The 12818-nt window shown below is 57.8% G+C and overlaps 3 protein-coding genes across 4 annotated transcripts in view; 1 reads left to right on the plus strand and 2 right to left on the minus strand.

The window, feature by feature from the left end:
- HNRNPL (heterogeneous nuclear ribonucleoprotein L) overlaps positions 1–966 on the minus strand; it is an 11138-nt gene extending 10172 nt beyond the window's left edge. The window contains exon 1 of the mRNA XM_058674678.1: positions 817–966. The gene's annotated coding sequence lies outside the window, so the exon portion shown is untranslated. The remainder of the gene's footprint in view (positions 1–816) is intronic.
- NFKBIB (NFKB inhibitor beta) overlaps positions 1–12818 on the plus strand; it is a 70960-nt gene that overhangs the window by 30580 nt on the left and 27562 nt on the right. The gene's annotated exons all lie outside the window — the stretch shown is intronic.
- Positions 6401–12695, minus strand: RINL (Ras and Rab interactor like). 2 transcript variants are annotated; one of them, XM_058674680.1, is made up of 12 exons: positions 12639–12695; positions 10932–11039; positions 10571–10730; positions 9881–9983; positions 9024–9096; positions 8870–8934; positions 8523–8657; positions 8040–8435; positions 7480–7773; positions 7179–7310; positions 6939–7102; positions 6401–6854 (listed from the first exon to the last, which is right to left on the minus strand). In XM_058674680.1, exons 2-12 carry the CDS (start codon positions 10973–10975, stop codon positions 6792–6794), a joined length of 1629 nt encoding a protein of 542 aa, XP_058530663.1. In that variant the 5' UTR covers positions 10976–11039; positions 12639–12695; the 3' UTR covers positions 6401–6791. The 2 variants fall into 2 exon arrangements, with proteins under 2 accessions (XP_058530663.1, XP_058530664.1); XM_058674681.1 differs by lacking the exons at positions 8870–8934; positions 9024–9096; positions 9881–9983; ... (1 more) ...; positions 10932–11039; positions 12639–12695 and having other exon boundaries at positions 8040–8428; positions 8523–8863.

A 12818-nucleotide genomic window follows, 5' to 3' on the forward strand; every position in this document is an offset into this window, starting at 1 on the left:
TCGACGGCCGGTGGGCGGTGCACGGGCGCCTGCGCGCGGCTGCCCCGGGGCCGCCGAGGGCGGGGCCGTCCCCGTCGGAGTGTCGGCTCGCGCGGCACCCCCGCGTGACCCCGGCCCGGCGCCCGCCCGTCCTCGGACCCCCCCCCATAAAGCCCAGCCGCCCGGACACAGTTTAACGAGAGGTTGGTCTCTCGCCCGCCACTTCCTCCTCAGGCCAACATGGACGGCCCTATCCTGGCGCTCTCCCCGACGCCGGGGCCTGCGTGCCCTGACGTGCGGGGCCGTGGACACGCGTGGCACCCCGTGCTGGCACCCCGTCGGCTCCACGCGAGGGGAAGAAGGAAAAAATAAATAAACTCAGTTTGAAACGGCGCCGGCGTGCGATGAACAAGTTTAGTTTTCTTGAGGGAGGGGGCGGCGGTGTCTGAGGGACGCGGCGCGTCCACCGGCCGGCCTCGGCACCTCGTGACCCGCCGAGGGGCGGGGCCGCCGGCGGCTGACGTCACCGAGCCGCGGTGGGGGAGGGGAGGGGGCCGCCCCGCCCCCGCGCCGGCCCGACGCCCCTCGCGCCGGCGCGCCACGACGGAGGGCGGCGGTTCGGGCCCCGGCGCCGCCTCGGGGTCCTCGCGGCGCGGCCTGAGGCTCGTGGTCCAGCGCCTGCGGCCGGGCGGCCGTCCTCCGCCCGCCTCCCCTGCACGCACACTCACACACACGGGCGCTGCCGGCCTCCGCCCCGCTCCGACCCCAGCCCCGGGGCCGACCCCTGTGTCCCCTCGCTCCGTCGCCCCAACCCCCCTCGTCCCCCAATCCCCCTACCAGCTCGGCGGCGAACCCGGCCGGCCGTCCCGGATGGAAAAGAGAGCAGACACTGGGAAGTTTTGGGGGAAGGAGGGGCAGGCCTTAAAGGGACCACGACCTCTTTTCCTCCCTAAGAAAAACACGAAGGGGGGTGGGGGCAGAGGAGAAGGTGGATGGCCGTAGCCCCGGAGCGGGCAGGGCACGCGGTGAGACGAAGCTCCGCGGTCGGATGGAGGAATGGAAACAAGAGCGACCAGGGAAGCAGGCGCGTCCAGCCTCTGGGTGCCTTTCCCAACCAAATCCACCCTCCACCCCCTGGCCAGAAAGTTGCGAAATCTTGAGATGCCTGCAACCTGCATTTCACAGACGGGGTCAGGCAGGACAGATAGGTGAGGGTGCTCCAGCCTGGCCTCCTAAACCCACCAGACTTGGTCACCGACCCTCACCTCTTCTAAGCGTGCACCTGCCTGCCTGGCACAGGCACGGTTGCCCAAGGTGCCGTATTCCTGTCTCTGGGCCTTGGGACAGATAGCCCCCTCCATGTTCTTTTAGATCTTTCTCCTTTGCGTCCAACAGGACTTGGGTCCAGTGTCACCTCCTGGTCACCCCAGCCCAAGTAATGTGCATATCATGGTTTCTGGGCCCAGCTCAGCAGGCTAATCCTCGGCCTGCAAAAGCTGGCATCCCCTATGGGTGCCGGTTCTAATCCTCACTGCTCCACTTCCCGTTGCAGTTGCCTAGCAAAGGATGGCCCAAAGTCTTGAGCCCCAGCACCTGTGTGGGAGACCTGGAGGTTGCTCCTGGCTGCTGACTTCAGATCAGATCAGCTCTGGCTGTTAATACTTGGGGAGTGAACCAGCAGGTGGAAGATTTTTCTGTCTCTCCTCTCTGTAAATCTGTCTTTCTAATAAAAAATAAATCTTGGGGGGGGGGGGGGATAATGGCATCTCATTGATCTATTTTAGCAGCCATGCAGAAGTGCTCACCTGTCTGGCTTTGTTTCCTTGTGTGGCAGGAACTGAGACCCATCCCACATGGCCTCATGTCCCCGATAATTGCAGACTGCCGACACCACAGGGTCCCAGGAGAGGTGTCACCTGGAGGCACATGTTGCAGCTCTTAGTTTATGTGAGCAAACCTCATGGTGTTTACACAAAACAATGAAATCCCCTGATGCCCATCTTTTTAACCACCTGCCCCACAGTCACTTGCTACGTCACCCGATAAATATCAAGCCAAGACTATTTGGGACATCTGGATGAAAAATGGAACAAGAATGTATCTGGCACTGTGGCACAGCACGTGAAGCTGCTGCCTGCTGCACTGGCACCCCACAGGGGCACGGGTTTGAGTCCCCACTGCTCTGCGTTTGATCTACCTCCCTGCTAATGTGCCTGGGAAAGCAGCAGAGGACGCCTTACAGGACTTGGCCCCTGCAACCATGTGGGAACTTGGGTTTCTGGCATCCACTGTCATTCCCAATGTTTTCTCCAGCTGACCACAGCAGCCTTTCCACGGCTCGGCAGCCTCTCCTGGCTGCTGCCCTCCCCACTGGACACACGGGCACACCCCCAGGCCTTGTTGAGGCCAAGGCTGCGCCTACTCCATGTAGTTGGAGTGGGGGAAATGCATGCCAACCGGCCTTACCGCGAGTTCCTGCCTGTTCGCTCCAGCTGGGCCCACAGGGCTGCCCCACTGCTGCCCTCCATCCCTGGCACCCTGCCTCTGCCTCAGAAGCCGCCCTCCCCACCTGGTGAGCCTTCCCACCTGGTACAGGTGAGCAGCCGGTCCCACCTGCCGATACACCTGCTTGTTTTCCCTCTGACACTGCAAGAATCGGGTCCTGTGTGAACTCGGGTTCTCAGGAGACTGCTCTCCTGAGGCCATTGTGGCAACATGTGGCAACTCCCCAAAGCAGGATGAGGCTTAATAGCAGGGCAGCCTTCTGGTTTTAAGCCTGCTCAGGCAACAAGGGGAAATTGTTTCAGACTCTCTTGGGCCTTAGATTGAAAACCAGGGGGGTCCTCAGAGGCGGCCAGGAAAGCTCACCCCTCAGAGGCCATGCCCTCACCCGTGAAACACGCCTGTTGACCTGTTTCCTGCCCCATATTGGTGCAGTTGCACCTGCAGGAAAGTGATACAGGTGTCACTCACCTCTCAGGCTGGGGGCGTTTCACTCCAAGATACACCCGTGTGCGACCTCATCACAACCGAGAGTTGCTAGGCGCTACACGACGCACGCCCCCTGGCCTCACGCCCTGATCTGCTTCCTGTCCCTACAGCACACGGTTTCCAGAATGAAATGATGGCACATTGGACTCTTTTCTAAAAATGTATTTCAGTATTTATTATATAGGTGAACGGAGAGTAAACCAGCAGATGGAAGATTTCTCTCTCTCCTCTCTGTAAATCTGCCTTTCCAACACAAATAAATAGATCTTAAAAAGTATTATTCCACAGGGCTGGGGCAGTGAACAGGGGCCCAGATAGAGGCTTAGCCTGATATGCTATGGTGACGACCCTGATTCCATACAGGGGGTTTCTATGTGCCTGTCAGTACAGTTTTCCCAGCAGCGTTTGTTGTAAAGTCTGTTCCTTCCCCCATCAAGTGCTCTTGGCACCCTTGTCAGGAATCGTGTGCAAGGGGTTATTTCTGGAATTTGCTTTCTCAGCAGGTTGTGGCTGAGGATCAGCGAAGTGTGGTATCTGCTTATAAACCCCTCAGGCGGAGGTTCTGCTTGTCAGGAACTGACAGAGAAGGCTCCAGATGGGCAGAACCAAAGAGGAGGGAGTCCAACCTGTCCAGCAGGGGACAGCTAAAGCAAAAGCCCTGGGCTGCTGGGGGACAGTGAGGCAGCCTGCGCAGATGGATTAGGGAGAGGGAGGCACACAGACGCAGAACTCAGACTTTCCCCAGCTGAGAGGGAGCCGAGGACAGGGCCTCAAGATCTAGAGTCGCACGCCCAGCACGATGGCTCAAGTGGCTAAATCCTCATGTTACAAGTGCTGGGATCCCGTTTGGGTGCCAGTTTGTGTCCCAGCTGTTCCACTTCCCATCCAGCTCCCTGTTTGTGGCCTGGGCAAGCAGTGGAGGACGGTCCAAAGCCTTGGGACGCTTATACCCACATGGGAGACCTGTATGGAGTTCCTTGGTCCGAGCTTTAGCCCTGTCCAGCACCAGCCATTACAGGCACTTGATGAGTAAACCAGCACATAGGAATACTGTCTCTCTGAATGAATGAATGATGTACTGTGGTAAATTTCTTCACGCCATGGTGAGAACCAAGCAATTGAGTCACAAAAAACCCTGCTAGCGCAGGTTCTAGCCTGAGCAGAGGACTTGGGCTCTGCTTTTTTTTTTTCTTCTTTTTTTTTTAATTGGAAAGTCAGATATACAGAGAAGAGGAGAGACAGAGAGGAAGATCTTCCATCTGTTGATTCACTCCCCAAGTGACTGCAATGGCCAGAGCTGAGCTGATGCGAAGACAGAAGCCAGGAGCCCCTTCTGCGTCTCCCACATTGGTGTAGGGTCCCAAGGCTTTGGGCTGTTCTTGACTGCTTTCCCAGGCCACAATCAGGATGCTGGATGGGAAGTGGGGCTGCCGAGACACAAATGAGAGTCCATATGGTATCCCAGACACGCAAGGTTAGGACTTTAGCCATTAGGCTACCAAGCTGGGCCCTATAACTCTGCCTTTCAAATACAAATAAAGTAAATAATTAAAACCCAAACTTCTTTCTGGCTACCAGGTGGGTGAGGCTTGGAGGTGATCCCCAGGACCCAGGGAGAGGAGTGAGGGAGGCTGGGTTTGGGCCAGGGCAGGACCCTAGAAGGGGAACTGAGGGTAGATGGGATGGAGGGGCTTAGGCACACAGAGAATAGGCCATGGGCTGCTGAGCCAGGGATTGTTAGGGCCCTGGGGTAGGGCCTGAAGGAAGGAGCAGACTCCAAGGAGATGTGGCCACCGGGGGACACAATGGGAGTGAGAGTCCCAGAGGAGGTTCCCAACGTGAAACCCAGGGCAAACAGGTGCCTGAGGCTGACCCTACACCCTCAATCAGTGACCCCACAGGCACCGGCCACTTACTTACCTTTCCCCTTCCACACTTTGCCATATGTTCATAAGTCACCAGTGCCATTAGCCTTTTAGTCATCTTCTTGGGGGGTCAGTATCATGGCTCAGTGGGTTAAATGGCCACTGGGACACCCCTGTCCTTGCTACTCTGCTTCTGGGCTAGCTTCCTGCTAAAGCACATGGGTAGTGGCCATCCCCCGCTGCTTTCCCAGGTACATTAACAGGGGGCTGGATCAGAAGTGGAGCAGCCGGGACTCAAACTGGCACCGAGGGGATGTGAGCACTGCAGGCAACAGCTTTAACCGCTACATTACAGCGCTGGCTCGGGAATCACACCCGTCCGGTCTGTGGCCATCTGGCTGAGGCTTGGGCAACCTCGTGGGCTCAAAGTTCCCACAAACAAGGTCAGGCTGGGTCAAGGTCAAGGCTCAGCTGAGAGGGAATCAGGATGCTGGACATTCATGGGGGTGGGTGCAGTGAGGAGGATGGCCCTGCCTCCCAAGGACTTCTCGGAGGCTGGGGGTGGCAGGAGAGTTTTGGCAGGAAGCCCAAAAGAGGGGTGAAGGGAGAGTCAGGGGCGAGGAAGCAGAGGGCAGCCCGGCTGCGTGCAGGCTCCTGGTGACAAGGGCTGGTGGCCGCCTCACGGTGACCTTCTGCCAGCGCTCCAGTCATGCTGAGGGGCAGGCCAGACCCCTCGGCGACTTCAGCCAGCTTCCTCAAAACCAGTTGCCAGGCTTCTCAAGCAAGGACTGTTTGCTTGTTAGGTGAAACCTGCTAAATCTGATTAGTCAAAGTCAGTAGTTAAACAAAAAGCAATTGTTCCAAAGATTTATGTGTTTACTTGAAAGGCAGCCTTACAGGAGAGGGAGAGAGAGCTCTTTCGTTTCATAAGAACTGGGCTAGGCCTGGGCCAGGCTGAACCCAGGAAGCTAGAACTCCTGTCTGGGTCTTCCCTGTGGGTGCAGGGACCCATGGACTTGAGCCATCTTTCACTGATGCGACTGGGAAGGCAATCGAGGAAGCCCATGGGAACCTGCGCCCGCGTGGGAGGGCCTGGAAAAAGTTCCTTGCTTCTGGCTTTGGCCTGGCGCAGCCAGGCTTTTGCAGCCAGTTGGGGAATGAATTAGCAGATGGAAGATCTTTTCTCTCTCTCTTTTCAAGTAAATAAAATAATCTTTTAAATAGTAATAATAATAATAATAAAGTACGTATTACAACCTGAAACCACAAAACTTCAGGGTATTGGATTTGGCAATGATTTATTGATTATGACACCAAAAGAAAAACAGAGGAATTGGGAAGCATCAAACTTAAAACCTTCTATGCATTGAGAAACAGCCAGCACAGGGAAGTGGGAAGTGGAGGAAGATTCACATTCAGAGTACAGGTTAATGTCTGGGCAGATAGAGAGAGAAAGGTTTGCAGGTGCTGCAGGACGGAGAGCGAGCTCTGGTTGTCCCACTTCCGGCCCAGCTCCGTGCCAATGCTCCTGTGTGAACAGGCGCAGAACACATCCCCTACTGGGCTCCGTTTTTGCATCTCTCAGCTCCCCTAGGCATTGGGGTATAGCACATTAGGCTGCAGCCTGGCACACCAGCATCCCATATGGGTGATGGTTCAAGTCCTGGCTGTTTCACTTCGGATCCAGCTCCCTTGCTAATGAGCCTGGGAAAGCAGCAGCGGATGGGAAAGCCAGAGCCTCACTGCAGCGATAATGACATCTGCTTTAGGGTCTCAGGCAAGGGGCATAGGGTGCTGGGAGCAGGGAGGCTACACCAACAGGGCAGGCCAGCTCAGGAGACAGGAACAGCCAGTGCAAAAAAGTGAGGCCTGCCTCCTTTCTGCTCCTAAGCCACAGGGGTTAGGAGTCAGCGCTGTCCCAGTTGCCTCTGGAAGGAGCAGACGTATCTGTGAACCCTAATTGTCACAGGTTCCCTGCTCCGCCTCCACTGCCCAAGGCCCGTCCAAGGGCAGTTCGGCCTGTGGGGAGAGGGAGAAGCCTGGGTGAGAAGAGGAAAAGATGGCCCTCGCCCCTCCACCTGCTACCGGTCCAGGTGCGCTCACCCGGGAGCCGGTTTGGTCCAGTCGGTGCAGTGTCCGCCGCCGATGCCACTGGTGCAGCGAGGCCCGCGCCTCATTGCTGAGCCCCTGTGGGGCGCGGCCCGCGTCCGGCTGGTAGTGAGCGATGTGGTGCAACGCCCCAAACCACGTAGTCAGGTAGTACCCGGCTGGGGGCAAAGAGATGGGTGGGTGTGGTCGCCACAGGGTGGCAGGGGAATGGCTTATTGGAGGCGTGGGGCGCACCTTCTCCCCGCAGCTCGTCGGGATCCAGGAGCTCCATCAGAAACTCCACGTCCAGCTGCGTCTCCCCGATGTCAGGACTCCAGATCAGCTCCTCTGTCAGCGCAGGCAGGAAGGCGTCGGCCCCTTGGGGCTCTGCGCGGGAAGCCAAGGACAGGTGCCCCGGGGTAGATGACGGAGTGTGGGGGACCATCCCCAAGACAGCGAGAGCGGGCTGTGTCCCCCACCTTACCTCCCCGCCCCGGGCCGCGAAGACCCCTGCCACTATCTCCCTTCTACCACCGCAGGCCCATCGCTCCTTTACCTTGGCCCTCGCCACAAGCCAGCCCCGCGTAGACGTCGCTGCACACGGCCAGCAGGAGCGCCACCTTGCGACGCGGGGCGCAGGCGGCGTGGAGGTGCGCCAGGCGCTCGTGGATTTGGCTCCGCTGGGCTAAGGCCGGGCTCTGCCCCTCGGGCCCTGCCCCCGCCCGCAAGGCCATTTGTCGCCTGCGCAGACGTCGCAGCTCCGGGGCCCGGAAGGTCCGGAGTCGCATCCACAGGACTGGCTTCAGGGGTGCTAGCACCGCACGGCACACGGCCGCCTCCACGGTGAGACCTGCAGGGGCCAGCGCTGTCAGGCTGATCTTCCCTCCCCACTGGGACAACTGCCACCCCTCCTTAACTGCTGGGCTACCCACAGAAGCATGGACATGCAAGGGGGTGCCTGAGTGTCTCCTGGCCGAGGGGTGTTCCTACAAGTCAGTCAGTGGGAAAGCAAGCAGGGTGTGCCACCCGTGGAAACACACACATCGGACAAGAACGCAAACCAAGGGCCCAGCAGGGGCGCCGTGGGGAGGGGTCCCTCCAGTCCTCCCCCATTACCAAGATCCTTCTGCTTCTGCTGGTCCCTAGGGCCCCTGCTGCCTAGGATGGCCCTGACGCTGGGGTCCTTGGCTAGGTGATCCTGCAGGTCCAGGAGGAGGTTTCGCACGTCCTGAAGCAACTCAGTGGCCGGGTCCCCAGGCCTGTGAGGGTTCCCAGAACAGGAGGCGAGGCGTGCCCGGAGGCCCCGGTACTGCCCAGCCACGTAGCTGCTCCGTGCCCTGGCCAGAGCCCGCACATGGGCCGTTAGCACATCCTCGGGGCCTTTCTCTTCATCTTGGTAGTCATCTTCCTCCTGCTCTTCCTCCTCCAGGCTGTTCAGAGTAAGATGCCGCACCTTGGGAGTGGGCGGCGCTTCCACCCACGAGACCTGGTGTGGCCCGGGGATCCTGGTGGCTAGAGGTGAGGATGGGGTTGGGCTGGGGTTGGGCTGCTGGGAACAGCAGCTGGGGTCTCCCTATCCCAGCCTCCCACCCAGCTGACCTGGACGGCGCCTCTGACCAATCTTTGGCTCCGTCCCCGAGACTGCATGTGTCTCCAGGTAGAGCTGGTTGACCACGCAGAGTACCCCGGCTGAAGTGTGAGCATGGGCCCTGCCCATCTGCAGCGTGTCTCGGGCTAGGGGCAGGAAGAAGTGTCCTGTGTACCTGAGGATCCTGCCCTGGTCCCTCCAGTCCAGCCTCACTGCTGGACAGGCTGAACTTCAAGTCCTGGATCCCCTCCCCTCCCCAGCTCCTCCCAATCACCCAGGAATCTGGATCCTTCGTGAACTCCCTCAGGATGGAGGTGACCAGCATGCGGGCCATGCCCTCCAAAGCATCCCGCCTCACCTGTGCCTGCCTCTCCAGGGCTGAGAGCTGGAGGAGGCAGAAGCAGCGTTCTGGGCAGGATATCCCTGTGGAAGGACAAGCAGGAGCTGCGTCGTGGGTGGGGTGTCTCAGAAAGGTAGCCCTGGCAGGTGCTCCCCTGGCAGGCAGCTGCTACCTGCTGGCTGACAGGAAGGCCAGAAGGTGGGACAGATCCGGCATGCAGAGCTTGGAGGCTTCCAGGGACACACCTGCAGGGGCGTGGGGAGCAGACGTGAAGGGGGACAGCTCCTTCCTTCACTCCCACAGTCCTGCACTCCCCTCCAAGACCAAGACATTCCGAGCAGGAAGCTCCACCCACTGTGGTCCCATTCTTGCCCAGCATCTGGAGCCTGGCATCCCACTTATGCCACCAAAGGGGGTTCATTCATTAGACAGAAATGGTTATTTCTGAATCCTCTCCAGGCATTGGGAACATAATGGTTAGAAAGGAGGCAGGTTCACACACACACAAATTTATTTGAAAGGGAGAGAGGAAGGGAGAGGGGGAGAGAGAGAGAGAGAGAGATCTTCAATCTGCTGGTTCACTCCCAAACAGTTGGGGACTGGACCAGGCTGAAGCTAGGAGAGCCTGGACTTCATCTGAGACTCCTTCCCTGGGTTCCCTTGGAGACCCAAGCACTTGAGCCATCATCTGCTGCATCCAGCAGGAAGGTGGATTGGAAGTGGAGCTGGGACTGAAACCAGGCACCCCAATATGACTGCAGGCGCCCCAATTGGAGGGTGTCCTAACCTTCAGCAAGATGCCTGCCTGGGGGTGTATGGCACATGACTGACATTTGCAAATCTCACCCTGGCTGCTGTTCTCAGTCAGATGCGTGGAGAGGGAGGGAGGGAGAGAAGGGTGGACTAAGGGCAGGCTGCTGCTGGGTCTGGGGAAAAGTTGATAGAGGGAGGGGTTGGGGGACACGCAGATGTTTTAGTAGCTCCCAGTGATGAAGTTGTTGTGGACTGGAAACAGGGTAGGGGCCTCACCTTCGGAAAGCTTCTGAATCTTGTAGGTGCTGACTTCCCCTGGGGCAGATCCTGTCTTCAACACTAGCGTCTGGCTGGGGTCCTGTCCTGCAACCAGGAAACTCTGGGACAGGACAAGGATGGGGAGCAGGTGAGTTCCAGGAAGGCAGTTATAGGGTCTGTCATGCCTGCCTAGCTGCTAGCCACTTCCCTTTTTTTTAAGTTCCATTCCCCAGGTTTCCTTTTGGGAAACTCTCCCAACTTGCAGCCCATATAGGTGGGACTATTTCTGCTAAGGCCTGGGGGTGGCGGTCAGGCCCGGATCCAGCCAAGGGGAATGGCCTGTGCTCTCTGCCCATTGTCCCGCCCAGGCTCGGGGACTGCCATCTTTCATGGGAGTTCTGGTGGGTCGCTTGGGAGCACGGTCCCTTAATGCATAAGAAGCTGAGCTTGCCTTCTCCACACCTGCCCCCTCCTGCAACGCTCCCTGCAGCTTGGCTTGGCCACTCTCTGATCCCCGTGGGTGCAATCGCAAAGGCTTGTGGAGAAGAGGAATTCACTCAACTGCCCGAGGGTCAGGATCTAGTCCTTAGCCACTTGGGTTTACTCAGTTCATGCTAGTTTGGTCATTAGCAGTCACCAGGGACTTGACCAAGATGGTGGTGGGAGGCTGGGGAGAGGTCAGAAGGAGCCCCCAGCTGTCATACTCACCCCCAGCGGCCACAGCTCCACCAGGGCCACAGCATCGTGGACTTCCAGCTCTGGGATCTGCCACACCCCCTGGGTCCTCCGCAGGCGGAGAAGTGGCTCTCCAGCACTGAGGACCCCTACAGGGGTCTTTCCTGCTCCGTTTGCATGTGATGGGACCAGCCTGGGATGTGCAGGGCCCAGGAGGTCAGGCTTCAGAGGTGAGCAGTTGGACACCAAAGAGGGTTAAAGGTATGGGAAGGGGCATCCCAAGGACAAAAGGCCAGAGTTGGGGTTCAGGGTCAGGTGGGAGGGGGGCCATTGGATGGAAGAGATTGGTGTACTCAAGGGCAGGAAATGGAGCCCTTAGACTAGCTAGCCTCACCTCTCCCCGTTGGTGGGGACTGCCTTGTCGTGTGGCTGGGCCATCCTCAGGGTGCGAGTGGCCACGGTGTCATGGTCTGGCTCCCCGTAGGAAGATGGAGACTCAAGGCTGTTCCAGTACAGGGGTAAAGATCCAGATGTTGGAAACCAAAGTGGGCAGAGACCCTGACCAATCACAGTGGACTCCGGAGTCCCCTGGCTATGTCACAGGTTAGTTTTGTTCCTTTTTTATTTTCTTTTTTAAGAGGGAGAAAATAGAGAGAACTCATCCACTTGCTGGTTCACTTCCCAGATGCCCGCAAGCAGCCAGGCTTGGACTGGGCCAAAGCCAGAACTCAACTCAGATCGCCCATGTGGGTAGCAGGCAGCCATCGCTACTGCCTCCCAAGGTTGGCCTTAGTAGGAAGTTGCAATCAGGAATGGAAGCCAGGTACTCCGATATGGGATCAAGCCTCTTAATTGCTTCAACATCACCCCTGCCCTGATCAGGAGTTACAAGGGGGAGACCTGGGGGTCCAGGAGAGAAGCCGGGACAATAGCTAGCGGGGACTAGCTTGAGACTTCAGCAGCCAGAGCATCAGGCAGAAAGCTGGAAAAGTTCTCTGCCCACAGTAAACACCACACAGATTCGTCAAATGTAACACAAAATTTCCTCTTCCTTCCTTCTGGGAGAATGGAGGTAACATTTTCCAACACTTTCTAGGAACATTTTTAAGCCATCTTCTGCTGTTTTCCCAGGCTACAAGCAGTGAGCTGGATGGGAAATAGAGCAGCCAGGACATGAACTGGTGCCAATATGAGATGCCAGTGCTTATAGGTGTAGGATTAGCCAACTGAGCCATTGTGCTGGGCCCAGGAACATTTTTGAACATATAGAAAAGATGAAAGAATTGTACTGGGAAATCTCTATGTTTGTTGCCTAAAGGTGAGCACTTGTGAGCATATTTCCTGCAGCAATCCCAAGAGTAGGAAGCCTGGGTCTGGGAAGGGATGTCCAAACCACCTACCCACTCACCCACTCACTTACCTATTCATCCATTCATCCACCGATATGTCCACCACTCATCCATTCACTCTCATTAATCCATCCACTCACTCACCCATCCACCCAACTACCCACCCATGCATCCATCCATCCATCCACCTAGCCATTCACTTACCTAGTCATTCACCCATATGTCCACCACTCATCCATTCACTCTCATTAATCCATCCACTCACCCACCCATCCACCCAACTACCCACCCATGCATCCATCCATCCATCCACCTAGCCATTCACTTACCTAGTCATTCACCCATATGTCCACCACTCATCCATTCACTCTCACCCATCCACCATAACGTATTTACTGAACTCAGACCCAGAATACCCTGAGCGGAGGGTGATGAGTAGGGCAGACCCCTGCTCGTTCAGAGCTCCCATCTTTTTAGGGCTAGGCATGGGATAGGGGTAACGAACAGCTGAGCAAGTCAGCCAGCCTGTTGCCGGGAGCCCGGCGTGACAGTAAGGAGGAAGGCAGGACTGGTGTACCACCCAGGGGCTAGCAGGAAGGTGGGGGTGGGGAGAAGGAGGCAGATGGCTGCCCCCCCTTCATGGCTGGTGCCCAGCAGGGCTTGCAGGGGCAGCTGCCAGGTACCAGAGGGGGGCAGTGGTTTGGCAGGGGGTAGTTAAAGATGCCGGATGCTCGGTCCCTGGGGACCCCTACCTGTTCTGGGAGGGGAGGCCAGAGGAAAAGGAAGTGAAAGTCGTCTCTGGTAGAGAGGAAGCTGGGCGGGTAGGGGGAAGAGGCGGGGCTGGAGGGGTCTGGGCCGTCCCCCTCTTCTTTCGGGCTCTCAGGCCTTTGAGGAAGGGAGCCAGGTAGGCCGGGAACCCAGAGCTGGGAACG

Source organism: Ochotona princeps, chromosome 16 (genome assembly GCF_030435755.1).
Source record: "Ochotona princeps isolate mOchPri1 chromosome 16, mOchPri1.hap1, whole genome shotgun sequence".
NCBI classification, from domain to species: domain Eukaryota; kingdom Metazoa; phylum Chordata; class Mammalia; order Lagomorpha; family Ochotonidae; genus Ochotona; species Ochotona princeps.

Coding starts and splice junctions, on each gene's coding strand:
- RINL (XM_058674680.1), bottom strand. CDS start 10,975: ATGGCCCAGCCACACGACAAGGCAGTCCCCACCAACGGGGAGAG. Junction 8,436..8,522: donor TGGTCAGAGGCGCCGTCCAG/GTCAGCTGGGTG, acceptor CCTCACCTCTAG/CCACCAGGATCCCCGGGCCA. Junction 7,311..7,479: donor GGCTTGTGGCGAGGGCCAAG/GTAAAGGAGCGA, acceptor CTTCCCGCGCAG/AGCCCCAAGGGGCCGACGCC.